General features: G+C 50.5%; 1 protein-coding gene across 5 annotated transcripts in view; it reads left to right on the forward strand.

The window, feature by feature from the left end:
- The window catches only part of EPHB2 (EPH receptor B2), a 113,824-nt gene that overhangs the window by 82,178 nt on the left and 17,114 nt on the right, over positions 1 to 14,532 (forward strand). For 2 of the 5 annotated variants that reach the window (XM_056865269.1, XM_056865273.1), the window contains exons 6-9: positions 7,516 to 7,640; positions 11,323 to 11,485; positions 12,659 to 12,767; positions 13,492 to 13,598. In XM_056865269.1, coding sequence (XP_056721247.1) covers positions 7,516 to 7,640; positions 11,323 to 11,485; positions 12,659 to 12,767; positions 13,492 to 13,598 — 504 coding nt within the window. The remainder of the gene's footprint in view (positions 1 to 7,515; positions 7,641 to 11,322; positions 11,486 to 12,658; positions 12,768 to 13,491; positions 13,599 to 14,532) is intronic. The other 3 variants (XM_056865270.1, XM_056865271.1, XM_056865272.1) reach the window with 2 other exon arrangements.

Below are 14,532 nucleotides of genomic sequence, written 5' to 3' on the forward strand. Positions count from 1 at the left end.
TTTATAAGGAACTACGTTTTAGGATAGGAAAGCTGAGAGACCAGAGCCTCTAGCTGTCTATCTAGCCAAGGAGGGAGAGGGAAGGTAGAAATGACTTCCGAGAAGAATGAGGGAATTGTCCCCTAAGAATATCAGTCTAAGGACAGACAAGAGGTGTGAAAAAAGGGTGGAAAGGTCTCTGGCCTTACTGGCCTTACAGCCCTAACTAGCTGACCACTTGCCTGCCCCCTGCTGGGTCTTCTTCTCAGTTCCTTTGCACGCTAGACGTTGCAACTCTTCCAACAGAAAACTCTACGAGGTCACCATAAGTCAGCTGTGACCTGATGGCACTTTCCACCACTATGAATCGTTCCTTCCCTTTTCCCTACTTCACTGCTTAAAGCAACTCACGAGAGCCATTGTCTTTTGGTTTTCACTTGTTCCCTTTTTCCGTTTGCCTGTGTTTCAATGCTGGTGCTCCCAAGCTGGGTTTCTTTTATGCTCTTCTAAAGTTGTGTGCCATGTTTTCTTCCCCCATCAAGTCACATCTGACTTATGGCAACCCCTGGTGGGGTTGTCAGAGAGCCAGCGTGGTGTAGTGGTTAAGAGAGGTGGTTAGGAGCGGTGGACTCTAATCTGGAGAACCGGGTTTGATTCCCCACTCCTCCACATGAGCTGCGGACTCTGATCTGGGTTGGTTTCCCCACTTCTACACATGAAGCCTGCTGGGTGACCTTGTGCTAGTCACAGTTCTCTCAGAACTCTCTCAGCCCCACCTACCTCACAAGGTGTCTGTTGTGGGGAGGGGAAGGGAATGCAATTGTAAGCTAGTTTGAGATTCTTTAAGGTAGAGAAAATCGGAGTATAAAAACCAAATCTTCTTCTTCTTCTTCTTCTTCTTCTTCTTCTTCTTCTTCTTCTTCTTCTTCTTCTTCTTCTTCTTCTTCTTCTTCTTCTTCTATCCTGATGTCGCCCATACATATAAACATCATTTTTGTGCAGTATTTTACTGATGCATTCAGACACTCTTGGGTATTGGTCAAATATCGCACAAAAAGAACCTGCACGCCATGATACACAATGTTTTATCAATGAGCATATTGGTAATGGTGCATAGAGGGGAAGACATGCAGATGAACTTCTGAACGCCTCTGCAACCTGCTCACAGAAAAACCCTCTGGGCACAATTTGGAAATAAAAAAGGTAAAAACTGCAGAGGACCCCAACCTCTTTCCAGTCCTAGTGTGATGCTCTAACCCCTACACTACACTGGCTCTGTGCTCCTTATTAGCACATCTCTCTCTGTAGCCCTCAGACCTCGCGGTTCTTGGTCACAGCCTATCACGGTGTGTTATAGAGGCATGAGGTCAACTAGCAGGGGGATCTGTGTATTCCCTCACATGTCCATATATACAACCGTTTCCCCCCTACAGTCTAGCAGGGTACAACACATCACTTTGGAGGGGAAGAAATTGGAAAGAAACTGCGCTTGGGAATTACCCTTCTTGGACAATATAGACCTGTGTCTATTATTTCCTAAAGTTATCCTTTAGCAATTTTCCTCCAGGCCAGTTTGCCCGGGGATCCTGGAGGTTTTTTTTTTTTTGCCATCTTCTGGGCATGGAGTAGGGGTCATTGGGGGTGCGGGGGGAGGTAGTTGTGAATTCCCTGCATTGTGCAGCGGGATGTATTAGATTACCTTGGAGGTTCCTTCCAACTCTGTGATTCTCTGCATGCTTGAGGCTCTTTTAAATCATCAGGATCACGTTCTTTGGAACCCAGAAGACAGAACTAAACATGTTGTTAGTAGTTAAGCAAGTACCACAATTAATCATTTCTTAAGCACCCTGTGTGTGTTAAGTGCCGTCAAGTTGCTTCTGACTCATGGCGACCCTAGGAATCAATGTGAATTTCCTGCATTGTGCAGGAGGTTGGACCTGGTGGTCCCTTCCAACTCTATGATTCCTCCAAAACATCCTATCTTTGACAGCCTTGCTTAGGTCTTGCAAACGGAGGGCTGTGGCTTCCTTTATAGAGTCAATCCATCTCTTGTTGGGTCTTCCTCTTTTCCTGCTGCCTTCAACCTTTCCTAGCATGATTGTCTTTTCCGCAACTCCTGTCTTCTCATAATGTGACCAAAGTACGATAGCCTCAGTTTAGTCATTTTAGCTTCTAGGGTCAGTTCAGGCTTGGTTTGATCTAGAACCCACTGATTTGTTTTTGTTTTTTGCCAGTCCACAGAATCCGTAAAACTCTCCACCCAAACCACATTTCGAAGCTTATTTTTATTAGAATGATTTGCCCTCTTCCCTCCGGAGAAAGCTCTCGTCGGTGAAATTCTCTTCCTTTGGGGTGCTTAGGCAAAATTCTCAAAAGCAGGCTGCTTGCAGTACTAAATGGAACGTATACCCATCCGGCAACTTATCCCGGCCTTCCTCGTTCCCCCCCAGCCCACCCCAGACGTTCCTGACCCTGACCTCAGAGAACAGCCGTGTCTGCCGGACGGTAATTGAAAATGCCAGAAATCCCTGTCGGCCTGTTGGTGGCCAGTGGAAACCGGACTCCCCGGGAAGAGCGTTCAGGGGAGGTTTGGAAGAGAGTCCGGACACACACGCCCCTCCAGCCTCCAGCTGCTCCTTCCTTGCCTCTGCGGCTCATTCCTTAATGCTCCTGAGGGAGCCCGGTTCTCTGGGCTTTGCTGCCGCCTCTACGGCTCGACATGACTTGCGGGGATTAATATGATCAGAGGTGGATTCTGCTGCCGGTAACCCAACCCCGGCGGCCGAGCTGGAGCAGCCAAGGAGCTCTTTGATTACTCCGGGACAGGGTTGGGGTGGGGGGCAGAGGGGCTTCTGTGGTGGTGGTGGGGAGGCATGAGATTCACTCTGCAGACCTGGCAGCTGACGGAAGGGAGGGCCAGGAGCTGGCGGCGAAACGGCCGGGCGCTGGCAGGGGTTGCCGGCTTGAAAGGGAAACCAGAGACGGGCCGTGGTTTCCTGGCTGGCATGCGGTCGGGGGGGTGTGTGTGTCTTGGATGGCATGCCAGTTGGCTGCCCACCCCCTCCCCGACCCACCCACAACGAGACAAAGGGCCTGAGGGGACAGATTGCCAGTGTGGTGACTAGAGGCAGGGAATGGAGTTTGTTGCGGGGGGGTTCTACCAACGTCGCAACCACCCCCCTCTGCTGTCCTGCCAAGCATGGTGTAGTGGTTTGGAGGGGTGGACTCTGATCTGGAGAACCGGGTTTGATTCCCCACTCCTCCACACGAGCGGCAGAGGCTAACCTGGTGAACTGGATTTGTTTCCCCACTCCTACACACGAAGCCAGCTGGGTGACCTTGGGCTAGTCGCAGCTCTCTCAGCCCCACCTACCTCACAGGGTGTCTGTCGTGGGGCGGGGAAGGGAAGGTGATCGTAAGCCGGTTTGATTCTCCCTTAAGTGGCAGAGAAAGTCAGCATATAAAAACCAACTCCTCCTCAGCATATAAAAACCAACTCGTCTTCTTCTTCTTCAATCTGTGCAGTCCTGGGTCTGTCCGCACACTGTTGGCTGTTGCTCTGCTGTTGTGATAAAGGCTGCGTTTGCTAGTGGATTGCCTTTTCTGCACAGGAAAATCCAGTCATGGATTATGGCTGTAGCACAAGTGATTTTCCTTGTCCACTCGGGGAAATCCAGCTGTGAGTACTGCTGTAGCACAACTGGATTACTTTGTCCACATAGGGAAATCCGGTCATGGATTATTGCTGTAGCATAACTGGATTGCCTTGTCTGCACAGGAAAAATCCAGCTGTGGATGATTGCTACAACACTACTTTGCCACTGGGGCCAGGAAGGAATTTTCCCCCAGGCCAGATTGGCCAAGGATCCTGGAGGTTTTTGGTCTTCCTCTGGGCATAGAGCAGGGGTCACAGGGAGAGTGTTGGGGAGGCGGTTGCAAATTTCCTCCATTGTGCAGGTGATTGGACCAGATGACCTTTGAGGTCCCTTCCAGCTCTATGTTTCTATGTTCGAAGCTACACTGCATTTCCACAGCTCAAGGCATTCTGCCCACGGAGTATGATTTTTATGACTCCATGCTCCTGAAGGAGAGCCCCCCCCCCACACACAAACAGAAAAGAAGAAGAAGAAGAAGAGTTGGTTTTTATATGCTGAATTTCTCCACCACTTAAGGGAGACTCAAACCGGCTTACAATCGCCTTCCCTTCCCCTCCCCACAACTCCCTGTGAGGTAGGTGGGGCTAAGAGAGTTCTAAGAGAGCTGCGACTTGCCCAAGGTCACCCAGCCGGCTTCGTGTGTAGGAGTGGGGAAACAAATCCGGATCACCAGATCAGCCTCCGCCGCTCATGTGGAGGAACGGGGAATCAAACCCGGTTCTCCAGATCAGAGTCCACCGCTCCAAACCACCGCCCTTAACCACGACACCACGCTGGCTCCCTTTTGGGCTGCCGCAGCCAGAGGATCCACCAAATCTCCCCCGTCCGCAGAACGCTGCTCCGGATCCAACCCACGCCTTATTCCAGACACACAGCCCTATTAATCGTTAGAGGAGGCAACCTCCCCTCCCTCCTCTCGCCCCCTCACCCCACGGGAGCAGAAGAAGCCTTTTGTTCTTTCATTTGCCTGACACAAATTCTCCCCCGTCTGACGGATTCCCCACTGAGCCATGTCAATTTTATCATAATGAATTGCCCTGAGCGTTAGGCGGGCCGTTTCCACAATTACCGCTCGTTTCCGAGATACCCGACACCTCTCTGACCCGGATCGCTGGTTGTACTGAACTTCCCCCCATGCTGGGGGATAGGGAGACAGCGGAGGGCTGGGGTGGGAGGGTGCCCCAGCCAGGAGGGGCAGGGGTCCAGCCGGGTCAGGAGAGCAGATGCTGCCTGGCACGCAGGCAAGTCAGGAGCCAGTGATTGATGGACTTCTCGAGCGAGATCATGGCCGGCCGGCCGGGAGAGGTTTCCTGGCTTGACTGTCAGCAACACTGAACTGGGCTTGTCTGAGCTGCAGCAAGTGCCAAAGTAGTGGGGAAGGAGAGGCCACAGTTACTGGGCAGTGCCCCCTTCCTAAGCCACCCCCATCATGCCAGAATCACCTGTTGCAATTGAAGTCATGCGAAAAAGGTAGGTTTGCCAACCTCCAGGTACTAGCTGGAGTTCTGCTATTACAACTGATCTCCAGCTGATAAAGATTAGTTCTCCTGGAGAAAATGGCTGCTTTGGCAATCGGACTCTATGGCATTGAAGTCCCTCCCCAAACCCCACCCTCCTTAGGCTCCACCCCAAAAACCTCCCACCGATGGCGACGAGGGACCTGGCAACCCTATAAGGAGGCTCTGATGCCTTCTAGAGCAAATGGCAGGTCTGTCAGGGAGATAACCAACAGGTTGATCAGTAGGATTGCCAGCTTCGGGTTGGGAAATACCGGGAGATTTTGGGGGTGGAGTCTGAGGAAGGCGGGGTTTGGAGAAGGGAGGGACTTCAATGTCTTAGAGTCCAATTGCCAAAGCGGCCCTTTTCTCCAGAGGAACTGATTTCTATCACCTGGAGATCAGTTGTAATAGCGGGAGATCTCCAGCCACCACCTGGAGGCTACAACGAGCAGGCACTTATGGCAAAACAAAAAGTCCATATAATATAAGCACAAAAACATATACGATGGTGATAAGTAAGTACATTTACAACTTCAAGACTGAATAAGGTCAGTATCAAGAAAACCATTAGGTTCAATAAAGTCCAAGGGTGCCGAAAAAAGATAGGTTTCCGGTAGAGTCCTATTTCGCATAAGCGTTTTCTATTCAGGCAATCCCACGAAGTTCAGTCATGGTTCACAGAACATGTGTTCTATAAAATATATTCTTAATTAGCCATGTGGTAATATCACCACTGTATATGTTTTTGTGCTTATATTATATGGACTTTTTTGTTTAAGCTATAGCAGTTTCGTGCTTGTTTTGCCATAAGTGCCTGCTCCTTGTTGTAACTCCTGCTTTAGGGCACTAGATTAATAGTTTGATTTCCATACCACCTGGAGGCTGGCAACCCTATTGATCAGCCGGTGTTCAGGGGATATTTGGCAGGACCAAACACAAGACGGTCTATCTTTATCTTCCCATCCAGCAAGGGAACAAAATGCCCTTGGAGAGCATGGGACCTTCCTTGTTGGACCTCTTCGATGAAACCCAAGGTCCACCTAGTCCAGCATCTTTCTCACAGTGACCATACAGATTGCTTCAGGAAAACCTGCAAGCAAAGGTTGAAACACTTTCCCCTGTTTTCCCCCGTCGAGCACCTGGTATTGATTTAATGGCATACACTCTTTGACTATGGAGGAACCATTAACCATCATGGATAATAGCTATAGAGGTTCCCAAACTGTGCTCCAAGGAGCACTTGGTGCTCCGCGAAACATCTCCTAGTGCTCCATGAAGAGATTGGAAAGAAAAATGCTACTGTCATTCAGTTTAGTATATAGGTGCTTGCTGAAAATTCATGCTCCGCGACGAATTTCTCTCCTGAAAAGTGCTCCATGACTCAAAAATGTGCCATCTTTGGTTATCGTTTTAAGGCTTGGTTTTATTGATAGTTTTATTGTTATTATTATATGCTTGTAAAGTTTTTTAAATGATGTTAATCGGCCCCGAGCCAGCTTGCTGGAGAGGGCGGACTACAAATGTGAAAAATAAATAAATAAATAAATAAAAAGTTTGGGAACCTCTGCTATCGAGAGACACCCCCCCCTCCTCCATAAATTGGCCCATTGCCCTTTAAGCCAGTGGCCATAACTACATCTTGAGGCTTCGTTTCCCTAAGATAAAACGTGCATTGTATGAAGAAGGACTTCCTTTTCTGTCTGTTTCGGATCTTAACGGCTGTCGATTCTATCGGCTTGCGCTGCGCCCTTCCAGCTTCTGGTATTATGGAATGGGGTGGAGGGGAGGTGAAATTTATATGGTTGCTCCCTGCCACTGAAACAACACAGACGCAGCTACAACTGTAGGGCCCGCACCCACTCTGCCGTCGCAGGCCATATATGGCTCGCTTGCTTGGCAGGGCGTGCAGAACACGATGACAACCTTGAGATGCTTTGCCCAGATTGGGGGAGGGGGGAGAGCGGATGAGCAATTCCAAAGATTTCCCAAGAGCCTGGCTCGAGCATCTCCATCCAGCGTGGTGTAGTGGTTAAAAGCGGAGGTCTGGAGCGGTGGACTCTGATCTGGAGAACCAGGTTCGATTCCCCACCCCTCCACATGAGTGGCGGAGGCTAATCTGGTGAACTGGATTTGTTTCCCCACTCCTACACATGGAGCCAGCTGGGTGACTTTGGGCTAATCACAGCTCTCTCAGCCCCACCTACCTCACAGGGTGTCTGTTGTGGGGAGGGGAAGAGAAGGTGGTTGTAAGCCGGTTTGATTCTTCCTTAAGTGGTAGAGAAAGTTGGCATATAAAAACCAACTCTTCTTCTATCCTTGGTGGGAATTCCAAGAGCCGAGAGCCACTGATCATTCTCGATGCTTTCCTTTGCCTCTTGCAGCCCCTTCGGCCGTGTCCATCATGCACCAGGTGAGCCGGACCGTGGACAGCATCACCCTCTCGTGGTCGCAGCCAGACCAGCCCAACGGAGTCATCCTGGACTATGAGCTTCAATACTACGAGAAGGTAACAGATTGGGAGGGGCGCTCTCTTCCATCCTCTGCCATTGTAGCGGTATGCACAAGTGTAATGACTAAACACTACAAAAAAGCAAGCTTGATGCGATTGTGCGTATGTTGTGTAAAGATTGTTTTTCAGCAGTGTTTCCTCCCACTGGTGTAGAATTATCAATGTTTTCGGATGTGTGTACATCAAACCGTGATAAATTGCATTGGCACCTATACAACACCACACAATAAGAATTCCTCTGTGAAAGTATGCACAGTCGCACCAAAATTGGGGTTTTTTTTTTTTTTTTTTTTTTTTGGCCGTCTTATAGCAGCGGACACATGCATACTGGGAACATAAGCAGGAAAAAGACTGTAGCGAACAGAAGAACTGGAGACTGCCGCAAATGGCATGCTTCGAATCCAGAGTTCACGTTAGAAATTCTCCTAGTTAATACTTGAATTTTGGGAGCGGAACATAGTACATGGCAGTCCATGTAACAATAAAGGAAACAAGTGGGAGAAAAGGCTCACTGCTACGGATGAGTAGAGCACCAAGTCCTGATCGCTCCAAAGTACAGATTGTTGTAGGGAAATCTGGTGCCCAGTAGGGAAATCTGGGTTACAGGCCCAGCGGGCAGTGGTTTTGTCTGGCTCCCCCAGAGGGCACTCATCTGTTCTCTACCTTATAATGCCCAATATCCGTCTTGAGCATGACAAGGGAGGCAGTTGGTTGAGCAGTCTTGAATCTCCATTTTCTGGAGAACACTGAGATACAGAGACCTTCATTGGGAAGGTTGTAGCTGACATTGAATGCACGAATGCTTGAAGCTGCCGTATACTGAGTCATACCCTTGGTCTATCCATCAAGGTCAGTATTGTCTACCCAGACTGGCAGCAGCTCTCCAGGGTCTCAGGTTGAGGTCTTTCACATCACCTACTGCCAGATCTTTTCACCGGAGATTCTGGGGATTGAACCTGGGGCTATCTGCATGCCAAGCAGATGCTCTGCCACTGAGCCAAGGCCCCTTCCCGGTGGTGAAAGCAAAAGATCTCTTCTGTTGTGCACGATGCCCCCCACAGTGGGGTATTATGGGGGTGGGGAGACTCAGCACACTGCAGGATGAGATTGGAACAGCCATGGATGTTCCAGAAAAGCTCCAGAGAAGCAATGCTCATTAGCCCTCATTAGACATAAACTGACTAAACTGAGGCTGTCGTATTTTGGTCACGTCATGAGACGACAAGAGTCACTGGAAAAGACCGTCATGATAGGAAAAGTTGAGGGCAGCAGGAAAAGAGGAAGACCCAACAAGAGATAAATTGACTCAATAAAGGAAGCCACAGCCTTCAATTTGCAAGATCTGAGCAAGGCTGTCAAAGATAGGACATTTTGGAGGACTTTCATTCATAGGGTCGCCATGAGTCGGAAGCGACTTGACGGCACTTAACACACACACACACAGACATAAATGGGAACAGAAATTCTTCTCCACAGTTCTCATCCCCAGGTTTGTACCTGAACACATCTGAGTGTGGCACAACTGGAATTTCGAGCTCCGTGGAGGTTTTTGCATTATATGGCGTCTCTGGGAGCATTTCTTTGGAACTAGCTTCCGTTTTCCTCTTGGGCCGACACGATTAGTGGTTTTGAATGTCTCTACCGCAGGGAACCAATTTGAAACGGAAAACTGAAAATTACAATAAAACGTATGTGTTAAATTTTATCGGGAAACATTGATATAGTTTTGGAGAGTGTTGCTGGGAGCCGTTCAAAAAAGAAAGGGAAGTGAGCCAACACATATTCCCTTTATCGGTGAGGAACTCTGCGTGATTCTCAGCCGCCTGCAGTTTCTCCCTGGAATTTTTTTTTTAAAAATGTGGCCATAGAGATTGCCCTCCAAAGCGTAAGACCAGTGCAGTTGAGATGGGGAGGGGGGTTCTTGACCCCTTTGTCTCTGGTGACTTTACCACCGACTCTTCCTGCTGCTTTTTGCATAGTGCAAGATAAGAGTGGTGTTTATTAAAGTCAGTATTGTCTACACTGACCGGCAGCGGCTCTCCAGGGTCTCAGGCAGAGGTCTTTCACATCACCTACTTGCTTAGTCCCTTTAACTGGAGATGCCCGGATTGAACCTGGGACCTTCTGCATGCCAAGCAGATGCTCTACCACTGAGCCACAGCCCCTCCCCTCCTCGTTTCATCTCCTGAGCAAAGCTTATTTGGAGACAGTAGTTGAGGATAGCGGGCCCAATTCTGAATCCCCCTTCCTTCTCCAACTCATCATTCACCCAAGCAGGCTTCATCTCTATATTGGGAGTGTGGCCAATTGGGGCAGACTGATGAGGGGTTCAGGAGGCAGGCAGAAATTCAGGGAGCGTGAGGGAGGGTCCCTCTAGCGTACGGACAATTTCCTCAGGTGGGAGAAACGGAGCAAATGCCGAAATCAAGAGGGGAAGGGGAACGTGTGATGGAGGGGGAGCGAAGCTAATTAAAACACAACGATTAAATGACACCGCAGACGTGTCCCCCCAACCACCACCAAATGACTGAGGGTGAATTCTCCCTTCCCTTCCAATGACCTATTTTTGCATCGCAATAGGAGAGTGGGAGCTGGGGGGGGGGCACAGTTATTCAAGCCGATAAATAGGTCCTGACCTATATCGCATAGTGGAGCCCTTTTCCCACTCAGTGATGCCCCCCCTTTGGAAAATCGGGAGTGTTAAGTTGAGTTTTGGTGCCAGGGAAGAATAAGAATAAGAATTGGTTTTTATATGCCGACTTTCTCTGTCACTTAAGGAAGAATCATACCGGCTTACAATCACCTTCCCTTCCCCTCCCTACAACAGACACCCTGTGAGGTAGGTAGGAGGGCTCTAAGAGAACTGTGACTAGCCCAAGGTCACCCAGCTGGCTTCATGTGGAGGAGTGGGGAAACAAATCCAGTTCACCCAATTAGCCTCCACCACTCAAGTGGAGGAGTGGGGAATCAAACCCGGTTCTCCAGATAAGACTCCACCGCTTCAAACCACCGCTCTTAACCACTACACCACACTGGCTGGAAGTGAAAAAATGGAAGGAGAAAGTAGCTGCTCTGCTGGGTTTTCTGGAGCTGGCTTTGGGGCAAAAATGGTTGTGCGGCTATTGTTGGAAGCAGGAAGCTTTGCACGTGGCAGGCAGTTCACAGCTAGCATGCCACGTGGCCAGGTAAATGCATACCTGGCACCACTGGGCAGCTACCACCCCCACAATCTTGCTTAATCCTTAACTAATCCAAGCCCAGGCTAGCCTGATCTTTTCAGACCTTGGAAGCTAAGCATGTGGGGGGGGGGGTAGCCCTGGTTAGTACTTGCATGGGAGACCCTCAAGGAAGTCCAGGGTCAATACGCAGAGGCAGGTGATGGCATACCACCTCTGTTCGTCTCTTGCCTTGAAAAGCCGACGGGCTCAACTTGATGGCACTTCCAAACCACCACGAGAGGGTCTGTCCTCTTATGCCACGAGTGCAAAATTGCCTCTGGATCTTTTGACGAGGAACCGCGTCAAAAACTTGTCGTAAGTCCCGTGGCAATTCCAGGCCAAATGAATAATTTGAAACCAATCTTTATAAGGTGGGCGCAAAAAAAAAAAAATCCTCGCGTCTTCGAGGGCTCGGCCCCCCTCCGCCCTCAGGTGTCAACCGGTGTTTGTTTCTGTGGCAGGATCTGAGCGAGTTCAACGCCACAGCGGTTAAGAGCCCCACCAACACTGTCACAGTGCAGAACCTCAAAGCTGGCACCATTTACGTCTTCCAGGTGCGGGCACGCACGGTGGCGGGCTACGGGCGCTACAGCGGCAAAATGTACTTCCAGACCATGACGGAAGGTAAGAACCTTCAAAGCCTTCAAAAAGGATGCAGACAGAATGGAGTGGGTGCAGAGGAGAGCGAGGATGATGATCAGGGGCCTGGAGATCAAGCCCTAGGAGGAACGGCTGAGGGACTTGGGAATGTTTAGTTTGGAGAAGAGGAGGTTGAAGGGGGACAGGATTGCTCTCTTGAAGTATTTGAAGGGCTTTGATTACCCTTGCATTTTCCGACCATCAGAGGTCACCTTGCTCTCTCTGCATGTTTCCCTCGCATTTTCTGGATGTCGGCTAAACCCGAATCCAGAAAACATGGGCAAAACCTGCGAAAGTGCACCGGAAGAGTGAGGCGATTTCTGACAATTGGAAAATGCAAGCATAATCAAAGCAAAGCCCTGAAGTAGTCAGCGGGGTGACCACGAGGAAAAGGCCATGCATAAATGGGCTTGCAGAATTGAGCGGTTGCAGAGGAGATCGACGAGAATGATCAGGGGCCTGGAGACCAAGCCCTGCGAGGAAAGGCTGAGGGACTTGGGAATGTTTAGTCTGGAGAAGAAGAGGTTGAGGGGGGACCGGATTGCTCTCTTGAAATATTTGAAGGACTGTCACTTAGAGGAGGGCAGGGAGCTGTTCCTGTTGGCAGCAGAGGATAGGACTCGCAATAATGGGTTTTAATTGCGGGCGGAAAGGTACCAGCTGGGTATTAGTAAAAAAATTTTTACAGTAGGAGTTGTTCAACAGTGGAATCGGCTGGCTAGGGAGTTGCTGAGCTCCCCCTCACTGGCAGTCTTTAAGCAGAGGCTGGGCAAGCACTCGTCAGGGTTGCTCTAGGCTGATCCTGCATTGAGCAGGGGGTTGGACTAGATGGCCTTTAGGGACCCTTCCAACTCTATGATTCTAACCGGGCACACAGCCATGGCCAGAATAAGACATGCTGAAGCCCTAAGCTACATCAAGTATGAGAGGCCCCATAACTTCACCCCCCCCCAAAAAATGATAACATTGTCTTTTTTTATTTATTTAGAGGCACCTTACAATCCGACCCCCTGAACTAAAGCTTACTTAGCTTGTGCATAAATCTGGCTCTGTGGGTAGCTTCCCTGGGACAAGCGAGGCTGGGATTTGCCCTGGGTCAGTGCGCTCCTACGCCATCAAGCCTTAACACCCTCGTTCTCATATTTTTTTCCCCCGCAGCCGAATATCAAACGAGCATCCAGGAGAAACTCCCCCTTATCATCGGCTCCTCGGCCGCCGGGCTGGTTTTCCTCATTGCCCTGGTCGTCATCATCTTGGTGTGCAACAGGTAGGAAAACTGGGAGGGGCTACACAGAGAAGAAGGGGGCGGAGTCAAGGCCAGAACAGATACCATAACAGAGGTGAAGGGGCCGCCGCCGTTGGCCCCTTATTGTGACGTTGGCATGTTGGGGCTGGAGAATGAAAGCGACATCACAAAGGAAAGATGCCATGGCAGACGGCGTTTCTTTTGTCGGCCAGCGTGGTGTAGTGGTTAAGAGCAGTGGTTTGGAGCGGCGGAGGCTAATCTGGTGAACTGGATTTGTTTCCCCACTCCTCCACCTTAAGCCAGCTGGGTGACCTTGGGCCAGTCACAGCTTTCTCAGCCCCACCCACCTCACAGGGTGTCTGTTGTGGGGAGGGGAAGAGAAGGCGATTGGAAGCTGGTTTGATTGTCCCTGAAGCGGTAGAGAAAGTCAGCATATAACAACCAACTCTTCTCCTGCAGATTGCAAAGGGGGAATATAGGTGGGGGGCGGAAGGGGGGCACGGGGCATATCTCAGCAGCATGTGGCACAGGGGCACACATGCGCACAATGATGCCTCTCTGGTTCTAGCCGCAAGTTCCACCCGCGGCCCACGCAGGAGGCTTGAGCACCAAGCCAGCCTTGCGGGGCAGGGAAGGACTTCGGGGAGGGGGAGGCTTCGAGGAAGGGAAGGGGGGAGGACTACGCTCTTTCTCTGGGCTGAGAGTTGAAGCCCAGCCTTGCCCCCCCTCCCCCCTGCTCTGCTAGTCCATCTGCCTCCCGCTCAGCACGGTGCTCTCCTTCCAGAAGACGAGGATTTGAGCGTGCCGATTCCGAGTACACCGACAAGCTCCAGCATTACACCAGCGGCCACAGTATGTACCCTTCGACCGGCCAGGGGGAAGGGAGGGTTGCACCTTTTTTTTGGGGGGGGGAGGAGAATTACTCCTTTTTCCGCCCTGTATTCTCAGCCAGCCCCGCCCTGGATGGGCCAGGGTAGCCCGATCTCATCAGATCTTGGCTAGCCCGATCTCATCAGATCTCGGAAGCTAAGCAGGATCGGCCCTGGTTAGTACTTGGATGGGAGACCGCTAAGGAGAACCAGGGTCATGACACAGAGAACCACCTCTGCAAGTGTGGTGTAGCCAGAGTGCTGTAGTGGTTAAGAGCGGTGGTTTGGAGCAGTGGACTCTGATCTGTAGAACCGGGTTCGATCCCCCGCTCCTCGAGCGGTGGAGGCTAATCTGGTGAACTGGGTTTGTTTCCCCACTCCTCCACATGAAGCCAGCTGGGTGACCTTGGGCTAGTCACACTCTCTCAGCTCCACCTACCTCACTGGGTGTCTGTTGTGGGGAGGGGAAGGGAAGGTGATTGTAAGCCGGTTTGAGTCTCCCTTAAGTGGGAGAGAAAGTCAGCATATAAAAACCAATTCATCTTCTTCTGCAATGGTGTACAAAATTTTTAATGCTTATGGTTGAGGACAGCGATGGTTCTTTTAGTTGGCCTCCACTTCCCCCTTCCTCCCCGTCTCCTCTCCCTTCCTCCTTCCCCCCATCTTTTTTTCCATTCTCCCTTCCCCTCCCTCCCTCCCTCCCTCCCTTCCCCTCCTTTTTCTCCCTTTTCCCATCCATTAACATCTTGTGGCTCCCCACACTGCGCACGAATCTGAAATCACAGAATCATAGGATCATAGAGTTGGAAGGCACTACCAGGGTCATCTAGTCCAACCCCCTGCACAAGGCAGGAAATTCACATCTACCTCCCTCCCTCACACCCCCAGTGACCCCCCTACTCCATGCCCAGAAGATG

Source organism: Euleptes europaea, chromosome 19 (genome assembly GCF_029931775.1).
Source record: "Euleptes europaea isolate rEulEur1 chromosome 19, rEulEur1.hap1, whole genome shotgun sequence".
NCBI classification, from domain to species: domain Eukaryota; kingdom Metazoa; phylum Chordata; class Lepidosauria; order Squamata; family Sphaerodactylidae; genus Euleptes; species Euleptes europaea.